We start from the raw sequence: 15,784 nt of genomic DNA, 5'->3' as shown, positions 1-15,784 counted from the left end.
GAGAAAGGAGGGAGAGAAATAAAGATAAACAGCTAAACTTGGATCCAAAGTTTGGGGATCAAAGCAAATGTACATGAATTTCAAACAAACATACTCTAAAGAATCAATCAGCTTCTTGGGATCCACAGGGGGTGGATAGACTACTTCATCAATATGCTTTCGATTGCAGTAGGCATATGCTGTTGATACATGCATGAACACTTCCAGATTCTTCATTTGCTGTGCAAGGAGAATAAGCTGTCGTGTAGCAATCACATTTAACTGAACAGCATCTCTATTAAAAAAGAAAAGTGACAATATTAAAACTTAGAAGCTGTTGTTTATTTGACCTGTTTAAAAAAAAAAATCTTATTTTCATTAGAGGGGTATAGAGTGACAGAGACAGAAATTTGTTTCTTTACAACTTATCCTTTAGCTCTAATTTTGTATATTTTATTTCAGCATCAAGCATCTCTATCAGCTATGTTTAAAAAGAAATTTTCTGTTTATAAAATATATTTCATTGCAACACTTAAAAAAATAAAAGTATAAATTAAAAAATTTTAATTACCCAGAAATAAACACAGAGAATTCAGTCTTTAGCTTTTATGCATACATTGTGAAGTCATGCTAGATTGCTTCTGCATTTTGGTTTTTCTTTCTTTCTTTCTTCTTTTTATTTTTTTAGAGACAGGGTCTCACTCTATTGCCTAGGCTGGAGTGCATTAGTGTGATTATAGCCCACTATAGCTTCAAACTCCTGGGCTCAAGAGATCCTCCCACCTCAGCCACCCTAGTGCCTGGAACTATAGGCAATACACCACCATACCCAGCTTGCATCTTGATTTTTGTAAGTATAATCTTTCCTGATATAGAGATGCCACAAGAAAAAATAGAATGGTTAAGTAATTTTAAAATGCTATGGTAGAGTCACAAATAAGGGTGATACAGCCAAAGAAAACTCATCAACATTAAACTATATTAACATTTAATCAAGTTAAGAATATGTTTCCTTCTTTGTAGCAATTAATCCAAACATCTTTTTAAGACTTCCTTACAAAATTCAAAGGGATATTATAATAAAACTGGTACATTTGTTATAAGATGCATAGGCAAGACCCCAAAATGATCTACATACTCCCTTCTTGGAATTTATTTGAAGTAATTCTACAAAAACAAAAGTACATATGCAGAAAAGCAATCAATGAAGCATCATCTAATAATATTAATATCAAAGGCCAAGAGAGCTCAAATATTCACTATGAATGGAATGGTTTAATAAAGTAGGTATTTTATCACAATGAAAGAATATGGCCAATAAAATAGTCATGTGAAGACTATAAAACCATGAAAAAATCTGTATGAATACTGAAAAAAAAATGCATACATTATATGATGTGAAGCAAGATTAAAAACAAGGCTCTAGAATCAGACCTAATGCTGGCTTGGCCTGCCTATCAGCTAGAATGTAAAGTTACTGAAGCACTCAGGCCTCAGTTTCCTCACCTGTAAATGAGAACAATAAAGGAATCTACCTACTAAGACTTGTATAAAACTAAATGAAATAAATAGTTTGCAAGTATTTAGCATTATTCCTAACATAGTCCCGAAACAGGAAGTCAATAAATACTACTTAAGGTAAGGACTGTGGGTAGTTTTTACTTTCTATTAAACTCTTGTTTATAGTTTGTTACTTTTTAAAAAAAACAGTTGACCAAGAGATCTACTGTACAACACAGTGACTACAATTAATAACAATGTATTGTATAGTCGAAAATTGCTAAGAGAGTTCAGGTGTTGCCACTACAAAAAATGATACGTGAGGTAATACATGTTAATTAGCTCAATTTAGCAATTCCATAATGTATACATATTTCAAAACATCATGTTGCACATGATAAATATATACAATTATTTGTCAATTAAAAAACAAAAAAAGGGAAAAAGTTTGAAACACTCAATACCAGTAACAAAAATAACAAAGAAATACACTGCTGGTGACACTATAAACTGATAGAACTGATCTGAAAGAAACTAGAACAAAGTATGAGAAATTACAGAAATGATACAATTATTAATCTAGTTTACTGAAATTAACTCAGAGGAAAAACTTGTTCTAACCCTAATTTTTCAAACAAAAAGAAATTAAAGTTCCCTAAAGTTTGTTACTCTAAGTGAATATTACATAAATTGTAGCATATCAACATGATGGAATGTCATCAAATCCCTAAAATCATAACTGAAAAAAATTTGAAATATGGAAATTATTTCTATATTAAATTTCAAACATAAAATTAGAAAGTCTATGTTCACAATTATGTAAAGCAACATAGACAAATTATATTCAACAAAGACAAAGAAAATTTTTTTAAGAAAACAGTTTTGAGTACTTTCCAAAAATCTTATATTTTCAGTATTTAAGATGAAAAATATCCAACTACTGTTTTAAAAGGTCAGGATGTGTCACAGATAGAATCCAGTCCACTTGACTGTGAAGCAGTGCTTTGATGTCTATTGCATTTGCAAAACAATGGGGATATGGAGGGTACTATTTGGAAGAGGTATACAGAGAATATTCTGTTACAGGTTCCTGAGGACAGGACAAAAAGTTCTGGGTCACCAGAAACAAGGTATAACTCCGTCAGAGAAAAAAGCTTCCGTGCTTTATTTTTTCTTTTAATTTAATAGTATCTGAAACTATGAAAACATACTAGGGGGAAATTTTTTTTAATGAAATAATTGAGTTGGTCTTATAAAATTATAGGTGCATCTTTTTTTCTTCCTTATCTCAATTGAGGGAGAAAATCTGTTAAAGTGGAAATCCAGCAAGAAAGACATCTCACAGAGAGGACACTGTCCACTAGACTATAAGGGAATGTGCTATTTTTTCATTTGCTAAACAATAGGGGTAGGGAGAGTAATGTTTTGGAAAAAGTACACAAAGGATATTCTGTTACATGTTACTCAGGATGGTGACAGAGTTTCTGGGTCACTGAAAATAGGGAATTACTTGAGAAGAACACTTTTGTGCCTTGCCTCCCCACCCTCCACCCAATCTGTATCTAAAAGCCCAAACCTGAAGCCATTTTGTACCCACGTAAGTAACTCTTAGTGTCTCTGCCAGGTTTTACTGCAATCCAATTTCTATTCCATTGAACTTTAGAGGCTGAGACCCTGACGTGTTAGATCACAAAAACATTTAGTACTAAACAAAAATAATGTTCTAATTATGTTTTGGTTATACGAAGTCATAAATGCATCTTAAATAAGATACGCTTTTGGGAGAAGGGTGCAAAATGAGCAAATCTTTGTAATTGTGGCCCTTCACTGATGTAAACATAGAAACCACTTCCACAGAAAGGAAGGAAGGGGGAGAGGAAGAGAGGGAGGGAAAGGAAGGGAAGAAGGAAAGAAGGCAGGCAAGCAAGCTCACTCAACTACTTAGAATGCCAATAAATTTTCTTGTTCATCTGTCTTCTTACAAACATCTGGGTTCTTCAAAATGTATGTTGATAATACTTCTAAAGATTTTAAATCAGAGCTCTCATACTTGGCATAACATACACCTTGGAGTTTATTAAAAATGTAGACTCCTGGAACTCATCCTCAGATACTCTTAATGTCTGAAATGAGGCCTTGAAAACTGCATTTTAATAAGTTCCCCAGGCCATTTTGACACAAGTCTCTTATACACTCTCCTCACCCCTGAGAAAACACTACCTAGATAAGATCTCATCACTATTATGGCCACTTTTTTCAACCTCAATGAAAATACAGACAGATACTTGGGGACAAATGAATCAATCTTAGGGTAGGGGACTCAGGTACCTGTAATTTTAAAAATGTCTTCAAAGCTGATTCTGAGCACACTAGTTCTCAAAGTGCACTACAAGCTTCAACAGTGACTAAATCACACACAAAGGCTCTTGCTAAATGAGGATTCTGGGGTATTATTCCAAAACTACAGGGTCAGAATTTGGCAAGTATAGTCTAGGGACCTGCATTTTTTAACACATTCCAGTAATTCTTAAGATTCATGATACATTCCTAATGTTTGAGAATCAGTGTCCAAGAAACTGAATAGTTTCTTAATCTTTTATAATAATTAATCTTTATTTCTATTCCTTTCTTGAAAGACTTTCATTTTCATACCTTATCACCCAGAATTGCCCCATTTCTAAATTCTTGTACTATGAGCTTTCCCCAAGCTATATCATCTGTCCATCCATTCTCCTCTTAAGCCTGCTTTCTGTCCTCACCATGGTCTTCGGTTTCTTGGTTCTTCTTTACTCCCAACTCCATTGGCTCTGACATACGTTCATTCCCCTTGCTGCCACCTTCCCTTACACCAGACCTCATGATCAACTATTTGAGTAACTTGCTTTATTATCCTTACTTCTCCCCTCACCTTTTGTCAATATTTCTTTAAAATTCCTATTTTTGATATCCTTTCTTTCTCATCTCAAGATTTAGGAACTACTGTATCTGAAAATAAATGAGATCTACTTCTCAACTCTCACAGCACTTAATGTATGCTCCTTAATAACTCCTTATTTTCTGTCTTACATTATGGTTCTTTAAGCATATCCTATCTACTCTATTAGACTATGTGGACTTTGCAAATAGGAACATTCATTAAAATTGCGTCACAGAAATAATAATTTCAATGTAATGACTAGGGCTAGGTCAGTGAACATACATGGCCTTGACAAAGAGAAGAATACAGTATCTATCCCTTCTGCTATACTATTGCTAGTAAAAAAAAGAAAGGATAAAAAAAAAAAGATGTCCTTTTCATTAATGGTAGCCTTGCTTATCCTAAGGAGAACAAACAGAGAGAAAGTTACCTGAAAATACTGTACACTTTGGTTCTCCTTGTAAAGGTTACTTTGATGAGTTTCACCCTAATTAATTTTACCTGTTCACAAATCAATTTCCTCTTTAAAATTATCTAATTTCCCCCTTTAAGTCAATAAGAATGATACAATTAGCCAGTATCTATACCCATTTTCTTCTTGAAAGCATGCTATGCTTCATAAGGCTGTGTGAACCCTATTTTTGGTTATGAGGAAAATAATAAAAGCCAGAACTATGGGGAAAAAATATCTGTTACACTGACCATTTCATACTAATGAATTTCAGGGAAGATAAAGCCTTAACTAAAAATTGGAGACCACATTCACAATCTTGGAAATATTAGTTAAAAATGAATTGTTAAACCTATATGCAAAAATATATACATGCAAGGAAAATTTTAAATGTAAAAAAAAAATTGTTAGTTGATAAGGGTTATCAGTTCCTTTAAGATTTATGTGTTATTTTTAAAAATAATTTTTAAGAGTTATTTGCATATATCTTTATTTGAAGATTAATTCATGCTCATGGTAGAAAAATACACAAATAAAACTAAAAACCTACCTGTAATTGCACCATCCAAAGACAATTATTATAGAAAGATATAAGATATTATTATAGAAAGATATACATAAATACATATTTTATGAAAATGAGATATTATAGTTCTAATAACATTTTTGTCACTCTTGAATCATGAATACATAATAACTGCACAGTATTTTGCTTGGCTGCATAGAAAGAACTAAAAGGTAAATAAACAAAACAATTGCTACAGATTCAGATTTTCTGTGGAGGACAAGCAAACTAAGATGTCATTTAAACTTCTTGAAGGAAAAAACATCTTTTGAGAAATGCTATTTCAATTTTATAGATATGGAAACTGAGGCTCAAATTCACCAGTTAATAAGTGATAAACGTCAAGATTAGAACTAAGGTATGTGATTCCAAAGCTCATGCCCTTTCCATTACAATGTTGCCTCAGCTTAAGAATGGACTTGCCTGTAATATTACAGTATGTAAGGCGAGCATGGAATAAAATAATGAGAAATACCTTGAAAACTATAAAGCACTACTGCAGAAATAAGAGAGACTACCGCCCTCACCTGGAATACAGGCAAAACATACTGTAATGCTTTGGCATTGAACTGTCACATTATATAATGTTGATTAAGGTTTATACTTCTATTTATATTATTAGATAAAGACAGTATAAGAGATAATATGAAAACCTTTTGTAATCAATTTTAAAACATTTATTTTAATTGACATAATTGTACATATTTATGAGGTACATGGTGATATTTCAATAGGTACTTAGCATGACCATCACTCTCAAACTCATCATTCTCAAACATTTACCATTTCTTTGTGTTGGGAACATTCAATATCCTCCTTGTAGCTATTTAATTTTAAAACATTTTAAAGAGAAGGCCTTCAGGTAGTTTGGAAACCTTAAAAAAGTCTATACTATGTTAACTAGCATATGACCATACAATTAGATTAATATTATAAAAACTATTTTTGGATATACCATCAAAAAGTATGCTCTAAATTAAGAATCACTATTTTAAATAAATATTCATTAGTTTTTTTAAAATAGTGAACATTTAGAATGTTAACTTTTTCTTGAAACAAGAATCTTGAAGGAGGTCCAAATTATTTTTTAAATTAAACTTATGTCCAGTGTACCTTGCCCCAACACTGCTACAAGTTTTAAGAAAAAAAAAAAAAGTGTGATTTAAATTTATGAGCCATTTTATCTTATTCTGTAAAACCTGAACCTAATTTTGTTTAATTTTCAGATGGATACAACGGGCAGTAAAAGAATAAAGCTCCTGGGGTAGCGGTTTCTGAAAGAATTGTGGGAGGAGAAGATATAATAAACACTATTAGTTGTTCAGACTAATACTCCTAACCCAAGGTAAACTTCTCTTTATTCTACTCCATTTCTTGCCTCTTCCCTGTCACATGTTTAAACTCATGGCAACTTCTTCTAATAAACAAATACTAGTTATCCAGTGTTTTTAAACTGATAACAAGAAGAAGGAAATTCTTTTAACACCCCAGGACACTGAAAGCCACAGTTAACATATGGCAAACAGTTTCAAATCACTTTCAAAACAACTTGACTAAAAAGTAGAATTAAAATTAGATCTTTTAACTAGGCTGAAGTTAGATTATATAAATACCTGTACTTACCTTAAATTTTCATTAAACCTTACTGTAGCTGCACAGTGGAATATAATATTGGTAGAATCTATGATGACCTCTTTATCTTCTTCACTAAGAGCCAGTTTAGGTTGGGTGAGTTCACTGTTGATTGCTATAATTTTCTCTCTAAAATCTGGATTTTCATCTCTCAATCTGTCAAAGAGCTATCAAAGGGGAAAAAATATTTATTTTAGAGCAATATTTTTCCACTTTCTAAAACCCATTATCACCATTTTTCCCCATCAAGGATGACTATTTTAAAAACTTAAACTATGCAATTCCTAAGATTGCTATTCTTGTTTTTAATTCTAATTCTCATGAGATATTCCTAAAATTACTATTCTTAATTGCTATTATTTATATAGAAAACACCCTATGAGGTCCACACTATTATCCTCATTTTATGGATAAGGAATCTGAGACTCAGGTTAAGTAGTTTGCCAAGGACACAAGAGCTGGCAGTTAGCAGAGATGAAATTGAGATGTCTGTGTCTTAGCTGATTAGGTTATGTCAGCCCTCGGAATAGGCTTAAGCAATACAGACAATATGTAAAATGATCATTCATATTTCTAAAATGCAGACATTAATTTATCGCTTCATTTCACTTTTATTTTATTTCCTTTCAGTAGATTTGAGTAAAACATTATCATTCACATTCTACCTAACAGAATAAATTTTTTAAAAGGTGGGAAAAAAAGGTGGCAACAAATAAGCAGACCAGAAACTGGACAAACTAAGTATCATAATGGAAACACTCAAATGGAAAATTCAACATTCTTTAAGTAAAACCAAAGGAATAAATTTTGCTAGACAATCAAATCATAAGATGATTATAGTTTAAAGGAAATTCAGTTGTAAGTTTAATTTTTTTAACCCAGATTATACAAAGGAACACTCCAGGTCACTGCTCTATCACACTTTGACTCTCCACTTCATTTAAAGTCCATACTTGCAGTTTGAGCAGGATTCTCAACCTGGGAACAAAGTCTATGTAATACATATGATGCTCACTTTTACCTTCCTACATGACTTTAGTATATAACAATCTTCCCCTCTACCACTGCTAGCCTGTGACTTGAATATTAACGTGTCTTATATTAATTTAAAAAAATATTTACTAAGCAACATTTCATATGAGCCAGGTACCTTCTACATACTGAGAAAACAAGGAAATGTCCTTTGCCCTCAAGTTGTTTAAAGTATAACAGTAAAGACTACACAAGAGATAATTAAAATAGTATTGTAAGTAATAAATAGGAGTAACAGTACAGTGTTACAGGACCGCACAGGAGAAACAATGAACCCAGCTCTGGAAGACCACAGATGGCTTCTCAGAGAAAATGACTTTTAAGCTGAGACCTGAAGGATAAACAGAATGTGTGTGTGTGTGTGTCTGTGTCTGTGTGTGTGTGTGTGTGTGTGTGTGTGTCTGTGTCTGTGTGTGTGTGTGTGTGTGTGTGTGTGTGTGAGAGAGAGAGAGAGAGAGAGACAGAATTGAGGGGGCAAGGTCCTGAGATTATAAAGTAGAAGAATAGTGTTCCAGGCAGAGTAAGTAGCATGTATAACCCTCAAGAAGTGAGAGTGCATGAGAAATTAAAAATAATTCATTAGGCCCATAACATAGAGTATAAAGGAAAAAGTGGTTAGAGCTGTGTGGAGATGAGAAGGGCCAAATACTTGTGTCTTGTAAGCCACATTTAAATAGATTAATTTTACTGAGAGCAATGGTGAGCTACTGAGATATTAAGCAGGAAAGTAATGCAAGTATGTTTATAATTATAAAGAACTCATTAGCTATAATGAGTTTTAGAACCCTCTTGCAGTTTACCTATATCAAGAAATTTCCTGGTCTAAACCAACATAATGACAATAGAGAAGAAAAAACAGATACATTTTAGAGATATTTAGGATGTAACGTCAACAGGACATGGCCAGTGACTGAATTTGAGGGATAAGGAATGCAAACTCCATGAGGTCAGGGGCCACATCTATTTTGCTCAATGCACAGGCCCTAGATAGCAGATCTTGCCTGTCAAGAAAGATTTGATAAATGTTTATTAAGTGAATAAATTCACTAGACTGAGAACAATGGAAGAGAAAGAAGTACAATTTTAGAGATACAAGTTCAGTCTTGTGAATGCTGGGTGTAAAGTACCTACATGACACCCCAAAAGACAAGTCTTGTAGAGGTGATTGGCTTAGTGGGTCTGGAGTTCAGGGGAGAGGGAACATGATTACTGATACGGATTTTATTAACCACACACAGGTAGTAACCAAAGCCCTGCGAGAAGAGACTATCCAGGTAGCAGCAATGATAAGCACCTGAGATCCAAACTATTAATATACGAAGCTCATTCCAAATCTAATTTAAAGTACAACCATTCATCTCACATAAAACAGAGGGTAACCACTTCACTGGACCTAGTAAGAAGAGATAAGGCCTAAGATAGAAAAACGAAGCATATCAATATTTAACGGGAAAGAAAAAAGAACCTATAGAATAAGCAGAAAAGTACTTTTAACACCTTGAATTCATACTTTTTCATTCTCCTGATTGCTGATGACCTTTAATTCCCCTTAATACCAGCTAACTACACCACTGCCACCAGAACATCATGCTGCTTAGTAAGCTAGCTCTCAAATTTGATACTTTCCTCTAGCCATCATCTCTTTATTCAATATTGTCTTTTCCAGTGCTTTCAACCCACCAATACCCAATTAGTTCCTACTTTACTAAGTTTACTAATGCCTTTTTAATATTCTTTATTCTCTTTCCAGAATTTACTTCATGTTAAACTATTTTAATTCAATCCTTACCATCCATTACAGTCTTTTTCCTGAGACATTTCCATAGTTGGTGGTGATTTAGGGGCGATTTAGGTCCTCAGAGGGCATTTGGTGACGTTTGGAAACGTTTTTGGTTGTCACAACAGGGAGAGGGAGGGCAGAGTGCTACCAGCACCTAGTGAGTAGAAGCCAGGAAGGCTGCTAATCACCCTAAAATGCATAGGACAGACACCTACAACAAAGAATTATCCAGCCCAAAATGTCAATAGTGCTAAAGTTGAGAAACCCTGCTATAAGTCAATATCCCATTATGGTATATGCTCTTTGCCTATGCTCTTTATTCCTATTTCAAAATTATGGTAGACTTCACCTAAAGTTTCTTACTAACTTCAAGTGTACACTCACTGCTACCTGACATAAAAAGGGCTCATTTTTATTGATTCACCAGCATTACTATACATAAGGGGGAATGAGTGGCCTAGGATTGAGTGGTGGGGTGTGCCAGGAGGAAATTGAGGGCACAAGATAAAATGACATAATTTTATGGAGTGTAATTTTAGTCAAATATTTGGGGACAAAACACTTTTGTAATGAAAATAATAGTCATATATTTAGGCTAAACCATAAAGTTCAATGAAATTTCAGGCTTTAAGTAGAAAATATTCCTTTTCTTTACAAATCAGACTTACTGTGGAGGAAATTTTAGAAGCACTACTCTCAAGACCCCACAGGAGAAACCCAAGTCTTTTACATTTTACTCAGGCCCTCAATTCCAACCAAAGATATCAACTTCAATAACTGTTTCCATCTAGTCTCTTCTTTTAACACCTCTATACTTACTCTCCCCTCTTCCCTCTTCCCTCTTAAAAACTCTCTAGAAGGCAGGAACTCTACAGTGTTTATCCCTGAATTCAATACCCTATGTTAAGTCAAATGCCTAGGACTAAGTAGGCACAAAAAAGATTTTCTGAAATATTAAAAATGATAAAAAATGAATAAGCATAAATAATCCCTCACTGCGGGAAGGATGATATTGGAAGGGAAATTTACAATATATCAATTACAAGTGCTCATAATAAAATGCCATGACGAGTAAACAAAAGGCAGAGATGGCAACAAAACATACATGCAGGCATTCTATTTAGAACAAGCCTTGTGGTCTTTTATAGCACCATCGATAACTCCTTTTTCACAGGTTTTAACGGAAGCAAAGAATCAAAAAGAGAAAAAATAGCTAAGGGAGACTAATGTAGACTAATTTGAATAGTTAAAAAGCATAAGGATAATTTCTAAATTTCCAAGAAAAAAATCTTACATCCCAGAGTTAAAAAAAAATAAAAGCAAGGTTAAGGAGGACTATCTGTTTCACAGTGTCAAAGAAAAGCTAATGTGGTAGGACAATTAGTTTCAATACAAAGAATTATCATAAAGGTCTATGAAGTTCACTCAAATTCAAAAGTCTGGTTGGCTGCTGTGGAGGGATTTGCTACAGTTTTGGGTATTTTAACAGGCCTATAAGAATTTAAATACTCATAAGTGAGTGTCAATCTCATTATAAAATAAACAATTGTAATTGAAATTCCTTTTTGAGATATGCCTGCAGAGTCAGATTCCTTATGTGTACCAAAGTTGAGCTTATTGTTTTCCAACTCAAACTTACTATCAACGGATAGCAGATAAATTCATTCATTTTGAGAAAATTCACAAGTTTATGATTATGAAATAATTTTACTTCAGCTCATTTCCATTTTTCTTAGCAGTATTTTTCTAAAGGTTCAAAATGTATGACCTATTCTTATATTCTATATGACCCCTCTGTCATCTGTCAAATGGGAACATGTGACTTTTCTATCTCCTAAAACTGCTGTGGGGAGCAATTGGTGCTTACAAATTTTACAGTGTTACCAAAGCATCGTGTCTCACAGCATAACAGGTAGTTCAAATCTACCTACTAATTATTATTATCTGAAGGCTATTTAAGATATCTAGTAGTTACAAATAACATGCCTCAAATATCTTAAAATCATACTTTAAATATCTACCATAAAGGTAATTTAGAACTTGTTATACAATTTTGCCTGTGATGGAGGAAAGCTTTGCTCTTCTTCTGATTCACAAATCATATCCAGTTTATTGCCATCCTATAAGAGCTTATTAAATTTATTTTAACAATTTTTTTCAGAATACTGAAGAAATATACTAAGCTATTGATGATTACAATAATTATACACAGAATCACATCCCTTTTTTTCCCCTCCAAACGATCATTTTCCACACTTACCTTGCCACTAAGGACTTCTTCCACTCGCTCTTGTGGTGTCTGCCCAGCTTTCTGCCTCACCAAAACATACACTGAATTCACTTTAGGACAAGACCTCAGCAATTTTTCCAGAAGCACTTTCCCTAGGAAACCAGTAGCTCCTGTGAGGAGGACATTCTTGCCTTCATAGTATTCTGGGATTGAAACCATTTTAACCCTAAGAAAAACACGACAAATAAGCATTAGTTCAAGGATTTATATTTGTTTTTACACACTAAAAATTTCTTTATATTCAAATAAGTATTTTAAAGGTTAGGGAAAAGTAAAAATTGAACTAACAAGAGAGGACTCTAACCTCTGGTTCATTGTAGTAAAGTAGAAAGAACAACAAACTGCAGCTCATTTTAACCCTGTGTTTTTCCCCTGGATCACCTCAGACAAGTCACTTACCTCCAGTGGGCCTTAGTTTCTCTAGTACAATTTGTACTAAACAATCTCTAAAAATTCCTTCCAGCAGTAAGAACCCAAATCTTCATTCAACCTCAGCTAAACCCTAAACACAATTGAATGGTATTTCTCTGTCTCCAAAGGGATTTATAACACCAAATAGAGGTCAGCAGCAAGACTCAATTACCTAGCTTGTGTAACATGGCCAGGTATCATATTCACCTATCATCACCAGTTGAAACAAGAAGAGGTAACACCAAGTCCTTTCTACTACATGTCTCTTAGTGATAGTATATCCAAAAGGTGTTTACATTTCCCTTTTTAAAAAGTCACAGTAAGAAATACATGGGCTGACTTACCCTCCCTACCCAAATTCCACTGAAACAACAGAAAAGATATACTAAGAAAGTGAACAAACAAAAGAACCATAATGAATGAAAAATAAAAACAAGGTACAGAAGAATTTATGCATTATATCACCACATAAAGATCAATCACATTCAAAACAATGCTCTGTATTGTTTATAAATGCACACACACAGGATAAAATATTAACAGATGTATGAGAGAGAATGCAATGTAGTCAGAGAAGAAAATAAGGAGTTTCAATTGTGCTTATGTTTTATTTAACCTAGGGGGCATACACATGTGTTTTATGTTAAAATTTTTCATAATTACAATCTGAAAACAAAAAATAGCTCCATTGACAAGCACAAAAAAAAAAAAATCAAGAGAAGAAATAGCAGAATTTCTATTAATAGAAGAAACAAATGAAACTGAATTGATACAAAATCCATAGAAGAAATAGCAACCCAAGCAAAGGAAAGGACCATAGTGAAGTAAGAGATGTCTTTACCAATCCCCTAAATACAACCTGGGAGAACACGCCAAGCTGAGGATCAAGAAGCTGGATTAAAACAGAAGGAAATCAAGGTAATTAAAAGATTGCTCACAGAACAGCAGAGCCACTCATGACAGTCTTACTTCCTATATATAAACTTTGGCTTCCAGGCTTATTATCCAGATCTGCTTGAGAAAAGCATCCAGCTTGGGTGCTAGGGAAAAAAGAGAAGTAAGGCTGACCCTGAGGTTGCTCCAAACATCCACAAATGGAGGTGGGGGAAGCAGGGGAATCAAGAGAGAGGAAACAAAAACCACCAAAAGAAAGTCTTTACAGCACTCAATCCCCAGAAAAAATGTTAGGTCCTCACCCTAATCTCTCTGCTGCTGGCCCTTAAACTCATGCAGAACTCTCTAAATCCCATCTGGGGAAAAGCTCTTTTGGGAAAAGAGACGTCAACAGAGAATAAGCCAATACCAGCTATCAAAACCAACCACCCTAGTCTTTCACAAATACGAGTAGATAACCAAGATCACCAGACAGTTAAGAAATACTTACAAAACCAATAAGGACCAAAATGAAAAGCTATGTAACTAATTACAAAGGAAACTAAGGTAATGATTTAAAGAGAATTTAAATTCTTAAAAATATATTCTAAGACATTCACAAGAATATTGCATTCATAAAATTACTACGAAAAAGAACAAAGAATATGAAAGCATTTGGAAGTTAGAAAATCAAGTGCACATAGAAAATCCAATAAATAAAGAGACTTTTAGAATTAGTAGCCCTCATATGAATTTAACAAGGTCACTGGATACAAGGTTTATATGGCAGGGAAAAATGTATTTCTAATATGCCAATGACAACCAAAAAAATGAAGGGGGGGGAGGGGATGGGTGCATACATTCATAATGAGTTGCGATGCGCACCATCTGGGGGATGGACACGCTTGAAGCTCTGACTGGGGGGCGGAGGAGGGGCAAGGGCAATATACATAACCTAAACTTTTGTACCCTCATAATATGCTGAAATTTAAAAAAAAAAAAAAAAAAGAAGTAAAAAAAAAACCCCAAACTATGCTACTTATAATATGATCAAAAACACCAAAATCATATAAAATAACAAGTGTTGGCGAAGATGTAGAAAAATAAGAACCCTCATACACTGCTGGTGAGAATGTAAAATGGTTCAGCTGCTGTGGAAAACAGTTTGGCAGTTCCTTAAAAAGTTAAACAGAGAATTTTCTGACCCAGCAATTCCACTCCTAAGTACACACCCAAAAGAACTGAAAACAGATACTCACAGGTTTATACAGGTTGAGTGAGTATCTCTCATCCAAAATGCTTGGAATCAGAACTGTTTTGGATTTCAGTTTTTTTTTTTTAATTTTAGAATATTTGCATTATATAATACTTAGTGGTTTAAGCATTCCTAATCCAAACACCTGAAATCCAAAATGCTCCAATGACCATTTCCTTTGAGCATCATGAAGGCACTAAAAAAGTTTCAAATTTTAGATTTCAAATTTTTGGGTTAGAGATGCTCAACCTGTAGTAGCACCGTTCATAATAGCCAAACAGAGCAAACAGCCTACATACTAATCAACAGATGAATGAATTGTGGTATATACATAAATGGAATACTATTCATCCATAAAAAATAATGGAGTACTGATACTACGATATAGGTGAATCTCAAAAATATCAAGTGAAAGAAGTCAGATACAAAAGGTCACATACTGTATGACTTCATTCATAAGAAATATCCAGAACAGATAAATCCATAGTGGCAAACTGGTGGTTGCCAGGGGCTGTGGCATAGGGCAGTAGGGATTGCAAAGAAACTGCTTAAGGGGTTTTACTTTGGAGCGATGGAAATGTTTTGGAACTAGACAGGAGGTGGTGGCTGCACAACGTTGTGAATGTACTAAATACCACTGAATTGTTCACTTCAATGGTGCTATGATTGGAATGTGTCCCCTCCAAAATGCAGCTATTGCCAATGTGACACCATTGAGAAGAGAGGCCTTTAAAGAGGTGATAAGGGGGTATGAGAGCGCCTTCCTCATTAATGGGATTAAAGCCCTTATTTATAAATAAGAGGCTTCAGGCAGCATTTGGCTAGCTTGCTTTCTTGCCCTTCCACTTTCCACCATGTAAGGAACACAATGTTTCTCCTCTCCAGAAGATTCAACAACAAGGCATCATCTTGGAAGCAGAGAACAGCCCTCACCAGACAACTGAACCTACCATCACCTTGATCTTAGACTTCTCAACCTCCAGGACGGTGAGCAATGAATTTCTGTTCTTTGTAAATTACCCAGTCTAAGGTATCTTGTCACAGCAGCACAAAACAGACTAAAACAAATGTTTATTTTACATTATATGAATTTTACCTC

At 34.1% G+C, this 15,784-nt stretch overlaps 1 protein-coding gene across 3 annotated transcripts in view; it reads right to left on the bottom strand.

The window, feature by feature from the left end:
• FAR1 (fatty acyl-CoA reductase 1) overlaps window positions 1–15,784 on the bottom strand; it is a 59,517-nt gene that overhangs the window by 25,231 nt on the left and 18,502 nt on the right. For all 3 annotated transcript variants that reach the window (XR_006736460.1, XM_045557578.1, XM_045557579.1), the window contains exons 2-4: window positions 12,117–12,312; window positions 7,036–7,211; window positions 95–274 (exon numbers count right to left, since the gene is read on the bottom strand). Coding sequence is in view for 2 of the 3 variants with exons in the window: in XM_045557578.1 (XP_045413534.1) it covers window positions 95–274; window positions 7,036–7,211; window positions 12,117–12,305 (545 nt within the window). In the remaining variant the exon portion in view is untranslated. The remainder of the gene's footprint in view (window positions 1–94; window positions 275–7,035; window positions 7,212–12,116; window positions 12,313–15,784) is intronic.

The sequence above is a fragment of the Lemur catta genome, chromosome 7 (genome assembly GCF_020740605.2).
Source record: "Lemur catta isolate mLemCat1 chromosome 7, mLemCat1.pri, whole genome shotgun sequence".
In the NCBI taxonomy this organism is placed as follows: Eukaryota; Metazoa; Chordata; class Mammalia; order Primates; family Lemuridae; genus Lemur; species Lemur catta.
This window is presented reverse-complemented; position numbering and strand designations above follow the sequence as displayed.